Below are 19,872 nucleotides of genomic sequence, written 5' to 3' on the forward strand. Positions count from 1 at the left end.
ATACCATTGATGCCGCATTTAAACTTTGACGGGCTATGCTCCATAGTCCATAGTCCATACCAGTGTCATAGAAACTATTAAAGTTCTAGTGATCTAGTATAGTACAGCATTATACAAACTAAACTGTAGTGTAGGACAGTTACATTAGTAGCATAGGGACATTTATCAAAATACTCATAAGTGATCAACTATTGAACATTTCACCCATATTTTTTTATTTAATTTCAAAATACCCATCAAAATACACATGAGGAATAGTTGAAAAAGGGTAAGTTGTCAATTTGTTGAAAAGTTAGGTGTATTTTGATAAATTTCTCAGAGTATAATCAAGTGAATATAACATATTGCATTACACTATACGTAGTATTTAGTATATAGTATAGCGTAAATGAGTACATGATACAATATAGTATTTGAAAACCCTGAAGGGCCAATAGATCGGCTATCCAAAAAACTGATCCCGAGCGTAGATCAACCAAATCAGCCCGATCCAGCTTTAAAAAAAATTCAAAAAATTAAATTGCTATAAAATCTTTTTTATGTTCCAAAATAATATTCACGTATTATTTTACAAAAAATACATGAATATAGAGATACCATTTTCTGTCTGAATGTCTTTTCATCATTGCATTTACATCACTTGAAAAAAGGAGAATGCAATCATCATGGATATAAATGCATGGTCCAAAATGGAGCATACAATTATGAAAAACATAATTCTGAAATGAAAGAAGACATTGTTCTTCCTCTTCATCATGTTGTCTCCACTCGATTGGGACAGATTGGCCTCATAATCATCTTTTCTCTCACCCCCTCTTCCTCCTCCTCCCCCTCCCCCTCCCCCCACCCAACCTCCTTTCTTTTCTCCTTCAAGATGTACAACATAAGAATTTCTCATACATCCCTGCTCGTCAGCACCTTCTTTGTCATCTTCCTTACTAATTGTCTCAAGCAATGCTCTCTTATATACCGTTGGCTTTTCTTCTTACACTACCCACTGCTCAGTTGTATCTCCGACAAATATTCCATTTAGGTCGACTAGGTTGTACTCCTTAATTTTCCTCATTATTGTTGCTCTCAAATGCTCAAATTGTAATGAATATAAACTAGTTTTGAAGACTCTTTGATGTCAGTCAATTCCTTATTGAAGAGCGAAACCACTAGTATGTGCACCTAGTTTCATTGATTGTCATCCTCTGTAAGTGAAGTGTGTCATAACGATGTATCTCCCACCATTCAACTAAACTGAAACTGCAAAAGAGCCATGTAAGAAATGGGCCAAATTATTTCACAAGGTGAAAGCTGTGAAATAATGCCTAGTTAGTTAAGACATAAGAGATAACCTAGTTCTCATCGCACTATGATAATCCCTATCAAATCTAGATGCAACTGAGTTTCTACAGCCCTATAAACAAAGTTGAGAGAAAAATTGTGTCTTGGTGCTTTAATTAGACCTTAGAAATGCACCAAGTCCATGAAATTCTTAAAATTAAGGTTAATATTTACCTTCCTCAGTGCTTGTATTTGATTCCTATGGCTTATCTCCAATGATATATCTCACCCCCTCCATGATCTTATTGAGAATATTAAGCATCAAGTAGAAATATTTGGGGTGGAAGTAGAAACCTAGATAGCACAAAGATGGAGAGACCATTTAAGTTTGCAAGGACGAAACATTTTAATATTTAAACTTCTAAAAATATATTTTACCAGCATAGTGAATCATGTGGGCCACCTGAATATTCCACCTTCTCTCAATGATCTCTACCACTTTAGAGGCAAAACTTGCACTTCTCTAAAATAGCCACCTTCTCCCTCTCGATCCCTTCCGAGAGGCGCCTCATAGAGGTTATCTTGTCAGCATCCACCAACTGTAAAAGTGTCACCAAAGGAGTGGTGGCATCCACAATCCTAGCACACCTAGACCAGAACCACTTATCGATGACTATGCTCTCCACTTTCACTCCCTCACAGGATTTTGAGAGTTGGAGTTTTATCCACTCTTCATAAGTGAACAACCTCTTCATTGCAGCTTGCTATTATAGAATAAAGTCCATGGTCAAGTAGCATGTCGTGAAGCGAGAGAGGGAGAGCTGATTAGCTCCTTATTCTCATATTGCCCCATCAAGTTAAGGATTTTGGCATAGTTGTAGATGAATTTCGTCGAATTTCGTCACTAACTTTACGCAATCCATAGTCTCCTTCACAACCTTGATCTCGCAAGTCTCCTCTAACATGATATCCATGCAGTGGGCAGCTCAGAGCGCCCATATTAGATGCTTCCTTTTGAGCATCAACTTCGACCCCAAAGCAACAGATGCCCTGGCATTACTGGCAATAATCTGGACCACATGTTTTTCTCCCATATCCTGGACTATCTACTCCATTACTTTTGTTAGGAACTTCATTTTTTTCTTCATTGTTTTCTCACCCTTGTGACCTCTCTGCTGGATATTAAGGTCATTCTACGTGAGTAATAAACCAAAATGTTCAAATAATCATTTTGAATGGCCTTGTCCTTCTAACCGTGACTCATGATGACGACACTCGCTCTCAACTAAACCTCCTAAAACTCCCCAATAAATTTTTGAACACCCTACATCTCTTCATCCAAGATTGGTCCACTGAGCTTGTATGCCGCAGGGAGCATCATCCCAAACTCCCTTCTGAATTGCAGTGATCATTGACTAATATGCTTTGATGGGGATCCCTTCATCATAGAAAGATTTTCCAATAGCCCTCTTCACTAGGTGCCTTACACCTATAATCATGCTCGCAGAGATGTCTATTTGTTGCGGCCTAGGCTTCGAGAGGAATGGGGCAATGCGACCCTCAACCATGGGTCTCGGAGGTCTACTGTGTCCTCACGCACCTAGCATGCATGACATTAGCATTCCTGGATAAGCTAGGAGTAGTTTCCTCGAGATGTGATTTATGGGACGAGGTTCCCCAAGATTCCCAAATGACCCTTCTGTTGCACTAGAACTAGTACCAAGTGCCCCTACACCTCCATACATGCCCATAATTGCGCCTTACAAACCCATGTTGGGCCTTGCCAACATACTTGTGTCGACCCCTCCATACATGCCCATGTCTCCCTCCATGCATTCTCATGCCGTACACACCGTACATACCCATCCCACTCTTCAATGGTGCACTTCCTGAAAGCTTACTCTCATCACAAGCTCTATGTTGAGGTTTGAATCACTCATTTGCACCCATCCCACTTGATGGCACATAGAGGCTTGCAATCTCCTTGTCCATCATTTGGTTGGCTATCTTCTTGCCGTTGTTAGCTTTAAGAGCCGCCATTTGCCTCCTCACATTGCTAGGAACATCAGAGAAAGTAGCAACCTCAACCCCAATCCCTGCTAAGCACTGCGTAAACCAATTTCTCTGTATTTATCCCATTACTAATGACCCTGTGGCAATAGTTGCACACAATTTTGTCTTTTCTTGTTAGATCCTATCTAGCCGCATGATGCCATGCAAGGTCTTCTTTATGTTGAGACATGGTGAAAAAAGTGGAAACTATTATAAATAATAGGACAAAATATTATATCGATTCCACAAACAATAACTTCGTACTTTATTGTAATGTTATAAAATCTTGTTCACTAACATTCTAATTGGCAATGTTCAAAAATGCTGATTCAGGCGCCTAGGCGTTTTGGGTGCCTGGCCGCCTAAGCACCCGCCTAGAGACCGGGTGCCCTCACCAAAATTGAAAACTAGCCCCCTTACTCCCCCCCCAACCCTGAAAAAATAAACGGGGGAGTTCTTAGGGCATGGTTTTAAGTCTTTGGGAGTTTTTAAGGAAATTTTAAAGCCCCAAACTCCTCATGAAATAGACAAAAATGTATTAGTACAATCACATTACAGATTGACGGATACAAGACTCAAAGAGAGTGTAACTTGTAAGACATTAAAATGCTTGAAATCCCAAATATTATTGTAAGAAACTAGAAATCTAGACTAGAAACGATACACAAAGTCAACAAGGCAAAATCAAAAAACAAATACATCAAGTCATCAACCAAACATGTAAATATATTGTAAAAGAAAAAAAAGGTAAAAGAAAAAACAGGAGTCACAACATAATAATATGTTGTAGCAAAATAAAATCAAAACCCTCTTTCAAATATGATAATACTTTAAAAATATCAAAATCAAATCGATGTCGGTGCAAACTTCATCTATTGAGTCCCTAAAAGTCCTCATAATCAACTACTAAAAGCTCTAAATCCACCCACGAACTATTGCCTATGTTTTAAGAAGAAATTGAAAAAATCAAAACTTTATCGATCGTTCGATAAATCACTAAAGAGTAGCTTTTTGGGGAGTTTTTCTCGCCCTAAAAGCCACGGTTTTTGTTTTGGAGGTATAGAATATCCCCAAAAACCCTTTTCTCCCCTTTTTAGTGGGGAAAATGACATTTTTTTTTACCCTCGCCGAGGGTTTTTTTCGCCCTTCTACAAACTGTCACTAGTCGGGCGCCAAGACTGTAGCGCCTAGGCCGGCGTCGAGAGACAGACCGCATGATTCCACCGTTCAGAGAGTGCCTAGGTGTTTTTTGAAATTTTTTGCCTAAGCGGGCAAGTGAATTTTCGAACACTGCTAATTAAATATTGTGAATATTCCACTTAGATATATTCTAATATACAATACAACAATTATAATTTAGTATTACTTGTTTATTATTTAAAAGTTCATATATTCAACTGTAACAAATAAACCAATTATAATCCACAAGATAATTTAAAAATTCTTATACATTCTTTTTGGAATAAATATTAAAATTAAGAATTTCATACATTCTTTTGGAATTATTAATATTCAAAATAAATAGGATAACAGTTGAACATTAAATCAGCTTGACATAATAACTTTCCCAAAACAAAATCATTTTAACATTAGCACATGGTTATTTTCATTTTGGAACCAAAATACCAACTATAGACTAAAAGAAAAAACACAAAATTATACATTCTAATGGAATAATTTGCTATTACTATTTTTTGAAAATATGTAATTATTATTTTTAAATAAATATTCATTATTATTTTGAAAATAATTATTATATTATTAATTATTTTATACAATCAATTTTAATAAACTTCATACATCTATTATTGAATTGTATAGCAATTACAATATAATAATTCTTAGAAAAATATTATACAGTTTATTGTAATAATTAATCAATTTAGTAATAACAAACATTTCAAAAAATTTATTTTACCAATGCATACACATGTATGTGTCAAGCAATAATCTCCATGACCAAGAGAAAATACGGACATGGCAATACATGGGCAATAACACAAAACTCCATGATCACACCATTAATTAACTTAATGTCTTATCCAAATACGGACATGGCAATAACACAAAACTCCATGATCACACCATGAATTAACTTAATGTCTTCTCCAAAACTAATTTCTTTCAAAATCCAGGGCAAAAGAATGATGCAGGGAAATAAAGACATAAATCATTAATATTTACAATATTAATAATTATTTTCAAATAACTATTACAAAATAGAACTTTTTTTTAAAATGTACATTCTATTAGAAATTTGGAATAAATACTACAGTTACAAAAAAGAACTATAAATGTTAATTATTTTAAACATTGTATTTTAATAAATTGTATACATTCCATTGTTATATTGTAAAAAAATTATAATGCAAAATATAATAGTTGTAACAAACAATTGTACATTCTATTTCAATAATTAATAAACATAGCAATAACATACTTCTTTAAGAAAGTTTATTCTACAGAGAAATAAAATAGACAAAGTAGAATCAAGATAAATCAGAAAAGTTCAAGAAAAAATAACAGACTCCAAAAACTCAAACTACCTAATAAATTTTACATCATAACATCAAAATAATGTTCATTTCAAAAAATGCGAGCATTCTTTTGCTGAAAAATGAGAATCGGGCCAAGAAAAATCAAGATACTTTGTTACGATCTTAGGTGGTTTAAGGGCCTAACTTTCCGTGTTTCCATAACCCAAGGGTTTTGGGGCTCATAAGTTAAGTACCTAACATATTTAATGAGTAAAGGGAAAAAGAATCAAATTAACAATTATAACTGCCAACAAGATATCAAACTGATCCCCTAAGAAAATTTTACGGGTTATGAAAAATTTGTTTTCTCAAAAATGATTTTTTTTGGGGCAAACCCTAAACCCTGTCAGTTTTGGGGCTATATCTATAGGACAATTGGTTTAGATCCATTAAATTGAAAAGTAGTAATGTAGAGTGATGAATGAAGCTTCATTTGAACCAAAAAAAAAAAATTCAGAATCAACAATTTGCAAATTTTCAAGAACCCGAATATCACATGAAATGCCAAATTTAATAAATAAAATATAAAAAATAATAAATACCTGCTGTGAAGAAATTAGGTCCCTTGTAGATCGCGACCACAAATTGTTAGCCCAAATACAAAGAAGAATTCAATGTTTGGCTGATTTCAGAAACAAGTAGAAGGAAACCTTAAATTCTTTCGGGCTAGATCCACGAAAAAATGGGTAAATCATCAAATTGAGCCTATAATCTTGTAGAAGGCTCGATTACGACCATTTAGAGCCAAATTTGAGAAAATTGGGTCCAAAAATGAAGGAGAATGGCGGTGTTTGACAGATTTCTCACAAAACAGCAGAACAAAAAAAATAGAAACCAAATTTTCAATCAAAAAAGGTAATTTTAGGTGAAATAATTCTAGAGAAAAGCATCTAGATGGCTCCAGCATCCAATCTACGGCTTCTTATAGCCCTCAGATCAACAATTTCATTGAATTATTGATCTGCAAAAGCTGGGAAAAGGGAAAACCTCCAAACAAAAAATGCTTTTACTATAAAATCATTGTTTGACGATCCCTCCAAATCACAGTATAAGCGGACCGCCAGTTCTCTGACAAGAACCAGTAATCCAAGAGAAGATTCAACCAGTTTCCGACCATTAGGGAACCGGCCTAGCCTATAGCAATACCCAATCCTGTTTGGACGATTCTGATCTGGATCGGCATTTTTTAAACAATGCTACAAAATATATTCTATTGTAGAATAGTATACCACATAGTAAAGTACATCGTATATTATAGTTTAATGTATAGTACAGTAGTATCACGTACATGGTTATATGGTATGGTAGTATAAAGAATATTAGATTTATAAGAATTTATGTCAACAACTGAACACATGTGCTTCTAAAACTCAATTACATCGTAAAAGAATCTCAATCCCATGCTGGTGGAACCTCAATCGGTTTACCCATGAACCTTTGGATATGATGCTAAAGAATATAGATACAATGCAACTCAGGATCTAGATCCCTAATAGGAAGGATCACAATTCCAAAGTTTAAAAAATTCTAGTGGAGCGAGGTCTTGCTCCTTAGAGCACAGAAGAGAGCTTCGACCCGCAATGGACCCTTGGTTGGGAGATCCCAACAACTATGAGCAAGATCTTACCCATATTACAGTAGTCAACACAAATACACTTCCAAGAAAGAGATCACCCACAAAATCACAGATACCATAAGAGAGCCTATATTATGTGACACCTGATTCGAACATGAGACATATGATATGGATCATAGGACAGGCCCACAAAGTGATTCTACTAATTTTACCTCGAACTATGAGCAATATCTCAATGCCATGCACTATAATACAAACAAAATTTTGACATCCAGCCGTCATTCACATCTCCATAATTTGTAAATTTATATTTACTAACGTTATTCATTTGAAACTCTTCAATGCATTCATATCATGCTAAAATAGGATATGATACAATAGAAAGTTAAATAAGACAAAATAAAGCTTCTAAAGGAGTGAAGGACAAATTCAAGAACGCTTACAGGCCTTAAAGTTGGCGGTGATAGAATATTTAATAACAAAGAAGAAGCATCTTGTACAAATGATTCAGGTGCGAAGTGCCTTGATATAGATGGTGAAATTTTGCCAAGCCAAAGCTTCAGAAGATCCTTCTTTTCCATGGAAGTTACTCTGGATCTAATCAGTCATGCATAAGAAACATATTATAAATATTTCTAAAATGGAAAGCACTAGTTAGAATTAAAACAGAAAACTATTTATGAGCACAAGGTACTTCGAAGTGATTTATAGCACTCTTCATTTGAATTAAGGCAGAAAGTTATTTATGAGGAGGTACCTTTGAAATGACTTAGGCCACTCAATAGTTGGTTTCTCAACCTGCGCAATAAAACTTCGAATAGCTATGGCCAGTGATGCTTGATAAGCTACAAGGTTCACAAATCTGTCATTCTATCATGAAATTTATGTAAGCTGTTGTATATATGAACCACATAAGGAATCAAGCAGTTACCATGGAGTGAAAACTGTTGGGTCCGTAAAATTCTCTGAATAAATGAATCAGAAACTCCAAGAATATCAAGGCATTTCACCTTTCAAGTCATAAGATATAACAATCACACATCACATAGGATAACAAAAACTATAAAACCACATATCAATGAAAATAAACATTCAAACTTGTACTATAAAGACTTACAGTTTTTTCCATCAAAGCGTCATGATAATGCAGATTTAGAAAGTTCTCGTAAATCCCATCCATAATCAGCTCGTAGTCTCCACTAAATGTCAAATTTTGAGCAAAGCCAAGTCAAATATGAAATAATGATAACCTATACAGAAGTAGAAATGCCTATCATGAAATCCCATCTTACTGGTTTGAAATGAGGTCATGAAGATGATCGAAATCCTTGTGTAAATTTTTACAGTCATTTCTAGTAGCCCTCTCAACTTTCACTTTTCTCTTTTGGAAAACCTGCAAAATGTTTTTAGATGCAAAGTTTAACCATAGACGATGTAACAGAATTGACAACAATGTATTATATATGAATGAAGAGCAAAAAAAAAATAAAAACCATTCGTAACTACAAAAACTTTACCTCCTTCCAAACATCAAAAATACTTCTCGACATGTCCTTTCGACCAATTACTTGGGACCCAATGTCTACCTAAGCATGAATGGAACATAGTTTTCAATACCCAAACGAGATCCATATATTCATAACAAAGTAAAATAAAGGGTTGAATATGACAATCTTACAGTGTTCAGATTCTCTTTCTTCTTGTAAAGAAATTGAAGCGCGTTTAGACATGAACGTATATCACATTCTGCAGAACAAACAAACCAAGAAAATAAAAAGAAGCATCTCTAAGTGCACGAAGTCTATATTAGAGAGAGGGTGGTAAAAGAAACCATCAAATCAAACATCCTCAGAATGTATTTACTAAAGGAATTGGAAAGAATATAATTAAATCCTTTTATTCACAAGAATACAAATTTTGATCGAAATTCCAAATTAGGAGGCGGAGCTTTAGATTATGGGGTTTTCCACTAATATTCTTTATATTTGGAAGTGTGGCCAGCATGATTGTAGTTCAAAGGTATAATCACTTTTGGCCCTTTAGGAAACAAACGCACTTGATATAATAGTGGGGCATCCCTGAGTCATTTATTATTTGTCTCATATGTACATTAATTGAAAATAATTCAGCTGGTTACTCTCACTTGTATGGTTGATCAGTTCTGAAGCAAGTCCTGATGCCTAAGGCATACAACTCAAGGCGATGTCAACCAGTGTACTAAAGCCTTGCGACCAAGACAAAAATTAAAGAGAGAGAAAGAGAGAATGAAACAGATAAAATATAATTTGCATTGGGACATACACTTCACAAGAAGCATAAGCAATTGCCCCCATTTCCTGGTTAGCCATCAAGCATAAGGTTCTTTAAGTTACTAAAAACGCTTCAATGTAAAATGTAAAAGCGCGATAGGAAATGAAATAAAACAATGAAACAATAAGAACCAGAGTGAATTATTCTTTTCAATTAAGGAAAAACCATACAATCCCGTATACCCCATCAGGAGCAAACCATATTGGTCCTCCTTATACCAGTTCACGGCCAACAAACATCTCTGTTAATCTTACAAGCTGTTATTCATGATTTTCTTCCAAAAAAAACACAAGAAATAATCAAAAAGGATTTCCAAAGAATTTATCGAGTTCAATTCTAGTCCATCATGCCAATGATATGCAAATCACATGGAATGGCCAATTTGATCATGTTTGGCTTAAAGAACCAAAACTGCAGTGGCAAGGATACTGCAAAATCATACAAAACTGACTCAACCCTAAACTACAAATCAAAATTTCATAACAGTTGGGGGGACCAGTCATAGATTTCTCAAGACAAAAGGAATAAAAGCGTCGACCTCAGTTTTGGTTTCATGAAAAACAACGTTTCAATTTCATGAACAATAATGTAGCACCCAAACCATCCAATTGAAACCACAGAATTGCATGGACCATGCTATTCAGAATCAATACAAAGCAGGAATTAATATCAAATTTTATAGATCAAGGATTATAACAGTAATCTATAATTACCCATTTTATCAACATAAGTAAAAGAATAAGCCTAGTTTCCAGATAAAAAAATCTGAAATTATTCTCATCATTTCTCTTAAGGCGAAGATATTCTCACAAACTAGACTTGAATCCCTTAAGCTCACCAGTATATTCAGCAAGGGCAGTAAGTCCCAACGCACTAGTCTTGAATCCCTCCTTTTTGCATATATATTTAAGCCTGTCCGAGTCATTTGTTATATATTCAGCACAGATACTAAAAAGTGATAGCTTGAATATTAACAATGTTAACTCTCATCATGTTATATTCCAATGTTAGTCTTCCGAACTATTAGACTCAATGTGCAACCATGTATTGCAAATGTGGGTACCTTTTAACCACACGACTAATGCTTGGCTGCACAAATGTGTGAACCCTGTAAAGAGCACCAAAAAAGTTAGAAAAATAGAATAAAAAAGAACAGCATATGGAATGAAATTAATATTCCGATCAAATTAAAACGACCATTGAAAACAAAATAGTGCAGCAAGAGATACAAACTAGCACTGCAAACGAATATGTAAGTAAAACAAAATATGCAAGCTCAACTAAAACAGACATTTGAATTGAACAAAAGAAATACTTACGTGGCGATTTGACGCAATGGCCGCAAAGCAGGAGTATAAAGGTCATTGCAGATGCAAATTATCTTCAAAGAAATTGCTCATCAAAAACAGAAATGAAAACTATTAAATTATATTCAACTACTGAAAATGGAAAATGTGGTACTTACAGGCCTTGAAAGTCTTGTAATTTTATTAGTTTTAGGAGATCCCTTCCTTGTGGAACTCTTCTCTGGCTGTGATTGATCAAGGATACCTCCTTTTCCTGCAATAGATTTCTTTTCAGCAGCCAACTGCAAAATCATTTGAGTTTCCAGCAGTCAAAATAATATTCATCGAGGAAAAGACATAATGTTTGAGAAATTTAGAGTTACAACATTATGAATTTCATCATTTGCAAAAGTAACGGTAGCTGTTCCAAAGGTCAAACTCAAATCAATGATGCAAGTCACTGAGCTGGCTCAAAATTATCTGAATTGGCTAGGAATCTAGTCTCTGATTCTGGATGGCCACAAACCAGAGACTCACCCTAGTTTGATAAGAATCACTTGGTTCACAAGAGTGAGCTGGATAGTTCACTATACAGACTCAGGCATTTCCCAAGTCCCGACTGATTCGTGGGGAATCAATCGAATCACACCTAAAACCCCTTCTTGGAGGTTTCTCCGCCTAAGCACAATGTTTAGCACTTCTATCTCCAAACAGGGCTCATTTGGGGCTATTTCAACCCCAAATTTGAGCCTCCTACCCTTTTTTGCATCTATAACAAGATCTACAACAATTTTTTGTCAATCAAAAAGCCATAATTTTCCAAAATTAAAAGAATCCATAATTGAGGTCGATGTTTTGTTACTCATCTCGGGCCTTGGACTCAACCCTAGCCCGAGTCGAATAACTCGAGTGAGTCCAAGTAGGCCCCTGAGTCCTATAAGAATAGGTAAAGCTGAATTTTTATAGAAAGGCAATATGGCACCTGCCTGAGCAATATAGAGGCCACATGGCAATAGAGGTGCTAGGTGAGATGGCCAAGGAAAAAGGTTTTTAAATGCTCAAAAATTTTTAGAGAGAATGATAAATGTAATTATTTTAGAGAGGGGAAGACCACTCCACAGAGAGAACTTTTAATGGCAGTCATCTAATACAGCCCATAGTAACCAAAATCTCTCACACATAGAGCACAATTTCGATTCGGATTGCTGATTCAGCAATTCCAACGAGGAATCTTCGTAGAATCCATTTCCATGAATTCAAGAATACTTATAAAATCTTGTTTCCAATACTTATTAATTCTTAATTCTGCAATTATTGAATCTCGAATCTACTTTTGTCAAATCTATATTCCAAATAGCGATATTCGATTGGATTGTTTCGAATCCAAATTCCTAAACATCAAGCACCGCGATTCTTAGATGCAAGAGAAAACGAATTAATCAAACATTTAATCCTGCTTCCACCCTCCTAGAGTCTCAATCTGATTTTTTTTTGGGAATTGTAATACCACAAAATTCAAATACTAATGTTCTAGGTGCACAAATATGTGACTTGTGGATTGGTTCAAATATTCATGGAATTTGATTTGTGTTATTTGGAAACCGGAGTCGATGTCTCCCATAGCTCATATGTGCTCCTATAGTTCAAAATCTCTATCACTCTTTATCCATGTTCGGGCTTGATGTTTAGACTTGCAATTTTCCCATGACATTACAGTCAAAATGTGAATGTAAGTCAAAAAGGAAAAAAACACTACAGTCAAGAAGGCTTGCTATTTTCTAAAAGTAATCAGAATAGATATTTAGGTTCGATTTGGAACACGTTTCTAATAGTGCTAAGAGTTGCTCGGATTACGTTTCTATTAGAGTGCTTGGATTCTCTACCCTTTTTAAAATACAGTTAGTAAAGAGTTTTACGTTCAAATAGAGTTACATTCAGGTCAAATCTCAATTCTTACAAAGTAGGAATCTTGTTTCCCATGATACTCCTTGTACGGACATCAATTCCAAAAATAAGAATCTTCAAGCCAACTGCAATTCTCATTCCTAAAACAATTTGGAATCTCAAGCGTTTCCAACAAATATGATACAACAGTGGTGGTCCTCTCATACAGCCTCTTACACATCAGTGGTTTCTCCCAATACCATTGTTGGAGCTTCTTAATGCACCCTCCTTTATTTCTTTAATACTTTAATCAAGACGTTTTTAGTGATATTCTCAATGGAGAACAGAAGTAGAGGGAGAAATAAATGAACTATAGAAGCTTTGATTTTTAGAGAGAAGAAAAGGTCATGCAATTGAAATGGGCAAGAGTTCAAACTCTTATCTCTATGGCGTCTACATGCTAGGGGACCTGAGGCAGTGAGTGACAACATTACCAAGGGTTTCTAAAAGAAATACCAAAGAGAGAACATTAAAAAAAAATGCCGAGAGAGAATCCAAGGTTTTGTAAAGTTGCAGCGGGAAATATAGAAAGCTGGTCTTCAAAAAAAATTGCATAGAGAAAGAATCTGAGGTTTTTTAATGTTGCAGAGCCAGATATAGAAAAGAGGATTTTAAAAGGAAACTGAAAGAGAGAGAGAGAGAGAGAGAGACAAAAAGAAGGGTCGTGTTGTGTCTTTTAAAGAGAGAAAAGTAGTGCCCTTTCGATTGGATTTGTAGCCTTTAAAGGCCTAAAGAGCATATAAACAAAATTAATTATAGTGGACTTCGTACTTCAATGCAAGTTTATGCATTTGACTTGACCTAGTGTGGGGCAGTTTATGGCCCATTATGTTTAAAACCCTTACCCATGGGCATAGGCGATACTGTTGAGGGTTTATTGTGGGTCCCCTAAGGTGGGAGAGATGTCCCACAATATTCTTTATAGTCCAGAAGAATTGTGTGATCTCCTGTGTACTACGGAAGGACCTGTGAGAGCGACGGCCAAATCCTCAATAAACTCCCACACAGCATGGCATGTGCATATGAAAACCGCAATTTGGCAAGCAACCTTGTATAGAGAGATACGTGTACATGTACATAGAGAGCCCCCTTGAACTATAAATAATTTTTTATTTACTCTTAAGGGGGGGAACCTTAATCCGAATACTACGACTATGGTTCTATTATCTATTGGCTAACTTTGACAGGCCAATTATGAGTCCCTGCACTTGACTATGAGTCATGGATCCCGTTGGTTTAGTTTGATAAGACAATAGTGGATCATGGATCTTGGCATGCGTGGGCATTGGAATGCCCTGTCATTCACTTGTTTTTGACCTATTAGGTACCAATCACATCCATTATGTTTTTCTTAGTGTTTTAAATTTTTAAGGACGTCAGAAATATCGATTTCAATTAAAATTGTGTTTCTATGATTTTTGCGACTTTTCATAATTTTAAAAATATTTTTATTTGATTAAAATGTGAGTGGAAACCAATTCTCTTGACTTTGATTACAATGTAGACAAATACAAGCCAATACAACTTAAAATTTTTCAATACAACTTGCAAAATCAAATTACAGCAAGATCACTACAACTATGGTGAGCTATTGACTTCCAAATACACTCAAATGAGAGGATACAACTCAAATAGGATCCCTTGCGCATGAATAAAACAAGCCATAAAAGGAGATCATCAAACTACACATGTATATTGTGCACTTGAAAATTCAATACTACTCAAAATTACAAGGCAAAATTACACATCAATAAACTCATGAAAACCTATCACAACATAATCTCCATTACATTAACATACATATGCTCAAATGTGCAATGCATCATGACCATGGGAAGCAATCGAGCTCTTGGGTGCCCGGTTTGCAGCCTTGGGTTTTTGTTATGTATCATTGGGCATACCTCAAAATAGGGCTAATTCAACATATATAAGTGGGAAGTCAAGCATCTACTGATACACAAAACATGGAAGGATTTGTAGAGATTTAAAGATCAAATCAAGTGGGAAAATCGTAGGAGAAAACCAGGCTTTCAAAACATAAAACTGGTTCAATTGAGTTCACAATTTGGCTCTCAAAATTTTAACATAGTCTCCTCTTATGAAATCAACAATTTAAGAGGTCAAGGAAAAGATCTAAATGACTAATATGATCATGAAAAACTCAAAGATATATCAGCCAAAATTACTCCAAATTCAAGGATGAAAACTCATGGAAAACTATATCAAAAGGTGCATGGATGAAGCCTTTGACTATATGGATCAAGAGAGATCAACGATGATTCAAATGATCATATATCTAATCATCAAATGATGAAGAAATGTTATTGTAATTGAGAATTTACAGCAAGGACAAACTAAAGCAATCAATGGAAATAGAAAAGATCTTACTCAATTGTTGAAGACTTGAAGACTAGATCATCCATGGCTTAAAATTGAGCTTTAGATCACTATTAATAGAGTAGCATAAGACCTTCAATGGAGGATTTTTGGAGAGAGAAAGGAAGAGGGAGTCTAGCTTTGGGCATACCACTTTTGGAGGGAAAATTGTGAAGTGAACTCATGTGAGAAATGAAGGCTCAAGGGGATATTTATAAGCCTCTAACCCTCAAGTGTAGAGATGCTTCTAGATGGATGAATCTTGGCCCTCCATGTTATCTGCCAATGGCTAAAAAGAGAGGCTTGTTCCTAGCTGACTATCCACCTCATGCCATTAAGATGCGTGGTATGGATTTAAACACTTTTCTCCTCCTCTAATTCACTCCAATTTTCCTTGTTATTAAAATACACATGCTCTTTACATTTAATAAAACGAAAACCAAGATGGACGGTATTACCCTTATGATAATTTGTCAAATATTCCAGCAAAAAGCAAATCTCAAAAGTTCCTCCATTTTATAAGAGCATGTAGGGCTAATGAAATCATGCTACATAAATTAAGTGGTTAATTGTACATTTACCATATACCCTTAAGTTTAGGCTTGTAATTAATCCTCCACACATGTGCACAAACCCCTTGCTTAAAGCACTAAACATGTACTAAAATAATTTTTTCAAAGAGTCAATATTTCATAAAATGCCATAATTCAATATCCGTAAGTTAAAACAACAAATAACGTAAAGACATGGGGGTCCCTTGTGGGTTTGACGTCACCCCCACAACATCTCCACGTGGGGGGGGGCGTGGGACCCCCCAAGCTAACACGTCAATACCCATTGGCCATTTGGGTGTCTCGTGTGGGTCCTAGATGACCGTCTTTGTTTGTCATTTCTTTCAAACAATTTTGAAAAAGAGACTTTCTTGCCCAAAAAAACCCAGAAAATTCTCATAAATCCCTAAAAATCATTTTAATGATTTTCCATCAAAATAAATCAATTTCGAATTGATTAAAAATAGTTACAAGGAAAATTAGGATTTTTGAAGTTGAATTACGAAAAAAAGCACTACACTCGACTAGATCCAAAATCCAAAAGCCACCTTCTCAGTTTGACCCAACATACTCATGTCCCACAGCTTATAAGCACGGGCTCATGATCTCAACCTATCAAAGTCAAACCGATGTGCCACTCTGAATCCCCAAATATAAGTGGATTTCCAGTACACCCCCAAAAGGAGATGCGCACACATGGTGCGTGGTGTGGGGGTCCTCTATTGGCACATGTGCATAGCTCTAACCAGTGGATCCCTGAAAGAGCGGCTTCCCATGCATTCGATTGTATATGCACATGCTACGAAAAGGTTCTCAGAGTCAGGGATTTAGGCCAATGTCTCTATTGGCCCTAACCTTCCCGTACAGGGCTCGTTGTCATCATGCTCATATGCAAATCGAATAGCCATGGTCCATCACTCATTCGTGAGGCACAAACATAACAGCCAACCCCAACTAAGAGATAACCCTCAACCCTCTCGGTACCTCCCATGCATATAAATCTCCTCATGACTTAATCGGGGTTCCATGACTCTTGATCCCGATGCGCCAAGATCCTAGAGTCATGTCGCTCTTTTACTTCCACTGAAGTTAAAAACCATTGAAAATATCAGAATTTAAGGTTTGGAAAGGAAATAATTCCAACATAAAAACCCCCTAAAGGCTATTTCTAACCAAATGGGTAATTCAGAAATATTGTTTTAAATAGGTCGGATCCATGTGGAGGGGCTAAGGACCAAGCCGCCACACATGTGGGGCCCATATGGGGTGGCCGTCGGGCCCACATAGGTCACACGCCCCATCAAGTGGGTCGCCCTATTATTTGGGGATTTTTTAATTGTGTTTTGTTTAAAATGAAATTCTTGTTATGATCCTAAAATATTTTCTTTGTGGAAAAATTGTTCGAACAATTATGTTTAGATCTAGATACTCTTTGACAAATTTTAAATTAATTTCAATTTCTAATTATTTCTTTGCGAGAAAAAAGGAATTATAATCTAGATTGTTCTAGAAGATAAATGTGATTGGTCATAGATCTAGATTGATTAGAAGTGGATATGGGTCAAATCTCAGGGGATAAGGTTTCTAATATTTTCCCTTCATCATGATGGCTGATTTTAAGGATGAATGGCTCAGATTTATCTTCTCACCCCACAGATTACCTAAATATTTTGAATACAGCTGAATCCTAATCTAATTGGGACTCCCCTAGGACCCCTGAGCCTATAAATAGAGGAGGATCACCATTCATTCTCTACACCAGTTCTCTCTCTCCCCTTTCTTCCTCCATGCCACCATCTCTTTCATCTCTCTCTTTCTAGCTCCTCTCTCTTCTCTCTAAAAGGCTAGCACGCCATCCCCCATAAGGCACGCACCTCAAAAAGAGAGCCAAGAAGAGGGCCATGCCCAGCCCTAATTTAGATTAAGGGAGGTGCCATCTTGCAGCATGTCCCAAGATGAAATCCTATTTGTGACCCATGCTACCAACCCCATAGTTTTCAGATAAGGGCGTTCCAAATGTGCTTCATGATTTTAGATTGTGGATTCAACAGTGTCCATAATCACGTGCACCATAGGTCAGCTGATTGGGTGTGGGGTGTGATAAGCCCTAAGGGGAAAACCCTAGGCAAAAGGAGAAGTGCCACCTTGCGGCATGCGCCAAGGTGAAATCCTAATTGTGACCCATGCTCCCAGCCCCATAGTTTCTAGATAGGGGCATTCCAGACATAGTTGTTGGGTACAGCAACGGGAACAGATCTGGGATCTGGGGTGGGATCGGCAGATCAAAGCTATATTGAAGATCCTTGTGTTAAGATAGATGCCCGTACAAAGGTCAGGATAAAGGTCCACGTGTGTTGGGGGTCTAGCTCTTTTATTATATAGAATAGAGAATTATTATATAAAGGTGTAAGTCCAAGGGCATTTTTTTGAGTTTCTTAACTCAGGGAGTGCATTACTAAAAGTGGTCCAAAATATTATGGAGCGAGGAATAACTTTTATAGGAAGAAGCTCCATTTTCTTAGAACACGAGTTCCTCGTGCAGGTAATAAAGATCTGTGGCTTTAAAATATAGCTCTTGGCATTGTTAACCAATAACATGTAGGCTTAGTCCTTCTATGAAATAAATAAAGAACTTTAAAGTGATCACATATTGGTAGGATCTGGATGCCATATATGGCGATTCTTGTGTTCCGTTATTTTGAAATCTAGATCCCAATGCACTCTAGAGCCCGAACCATAAGACTAGGGAACTAGATCCTATAATGTTTAGGTATGCGAAACTAAATTGTAAGGAACCTGTTCCCTTATAAGATGGAGCAAGATCCCGAAAACATTACATTGAGTTTCAGACGAGATCTGCTGCGAGATCGAGAGAATCAAGGTTTTGCAAGGGATAGCCAAGCAAGGGAGGAGATCCCAGTGACTATGGTTCTAGATGTGCTTCATGATTTTAGATTGTGGATTCAGAAAGTGCCCGTAATCACATGCACCATAGGTCAGGTGATCGGGTGTGGGGTGTGTTAATCCCTAAGGGGATAGCCCTCGCAAAAGTCAATAAGTCTTCCCTCAATTTTTTTTTTTATCCTTGAAATATTTTTGCTTTCTAAAATTATTAGTTTGTATTCAGTTTGAATAAGGTTTATTTTGGCAGTAAGGTTTAAAGATCCTAGATTGTGGCAGGTTTATGTTTAGGAAAATGTTTTGATTGGGTGGCAGCCCTATCAACATAAGCACCTCAAAACTCACTAAAAATTACAGTTCTAGCATTGAAAAACCTTCAAATCAAACTCGGCCTTGATCGTTATGGCTATGAAAAAAATTAGAATTTCATCCCTAAAAATAGTGTATATTGTAACACATTATCCAACCTATCCATTTCGCCCTAAAAATAAGTGTTCATAAATCCGCAAGATCTGTACTATTTTTTTAGCGTGAAATTCCATAGAAATTGATTTTAGAGCCATCATTGAGATTTTGATGCCCAAAGTGCTTTTCAAACATGGACACGAGATGAGGCATTACATTGTTTTAATAAAGTCTAGGTCTTATAGAAACTGCATCCTTATTGTTATTGCATTTGTGGTATCTGTAAGTAGAATTTCCGGCAATAATTAAAAAAATATATATATTTTTTAATTTATAGCTTGGAATTCTAGATAGCCACTTTTTAATTTCCCTTGTGATTTGGAAAGTAAAAGAGATGACATGGTGTAATTTAAAGAGAGCAAGAGAGTTTTCTTTCGCAGTAAGAGAGAGAGGCTCAGGTGTGTCTAATAATGCTGGCCTTTTTTAAAAAAAATTGTAATTCTTTTATGGATTTTTGCTGTAGACGAGTTGGGCACCCAAACTCACTACATCATGGTACACAAAATGGGGTTGACATTGCATTTCAACTCATATCTCTCTGATTTGTTGCTTAAATCCAATAAATCCTTGGGGCTAGTGGTTTTAAACGGATCGATGGGGTC

The 19,872-nt window shown here is 36.1% G+C and overlaps 1 protein-coding gene across 4 annotated transcripts in view; it reads right to left on the reverse strand.

Moving 5' to 3' along the window:
* CTF18 (P-loop containing nucleoside triphosphate hydrolases superfamily protein) overlaps positions 1 to 19,872 on the reverse strand; it is a 37,827-nt gene that overhangs the window by 3,669 nt on the left and 14,286 nt on the right. For 2 of the 4 annotated variants that reach the window (XR_016059744.1, XR_016059743.1), the window contains exons 10-20: positions 11,213 to 11,335; positions 11,067 to 11,128; positions 10,811 to 10,855; positions 10,586 to 10,659; positions 9,116 to 9,183; positions 8,955 to 9,019; positions 8,730 to 8,830; positions 8,555 to 8,636; positions 8,369 to 8,447; positions 8,195 to 8,282; positions 7,881 to 8,034 (exon numbers count right to left, since the gene is read on the reverse strand). Coding sequence is in view for 1 of the 4 variants with exons in the window: in XM_006842924.4 (XP_006842987.3) it covers positions 7,881 to 8,034; positions 8,195 to 8,282; positions 8,369 to 8,447; positions 8,555 to 8,636; positions 8,730 to 8,830; positions 8,955 to 9,023; positions 9,116 to 9,183; positions 10,586 to 10,659; positions 10,811 to 10,855; positions 11,067 to 11,128; positions 11,213 to 11,335 (945 nt within the window). In the remaining 3 variants the exon portion in view is untranslated. Of the gene's footprint in view, positions 1 to 7,880; positions 8,035 to 8,194; positions 8,283 to 8,368; positions 8,448 to 8,554; positions 8,637 to 8,729; positions 8,831 to 8,954; positions 9,024 to 9,115; positions 9,184 to 10,585; positions 10,660 to 10,810; positions 10,856 to 11,066; positions 11,129 to 11,212; positions 11,336 to 19,872 lie in introns of all 4 variants that reach the window. The other 2 variants (XR_016059742.1, XM_006842924.4) reach the window with 1 other exon arrangement.

This window comes from Amborella trichopoda, chromosome 7 (genome assembly GCF_054954075.1).
Source record: "Amborella trichopoda isolate Santa Cruz 75 chromosome 7, AtrichopodaSantaCruz75HAP2 v2.0, whole genome shotgun sequence".
NCBI lineage: Eukaryota > Viridiplantae > Streptophyta > Magnoliopsida > Amborellales > Amborellaceae > Amborella > Amborella trichopoda.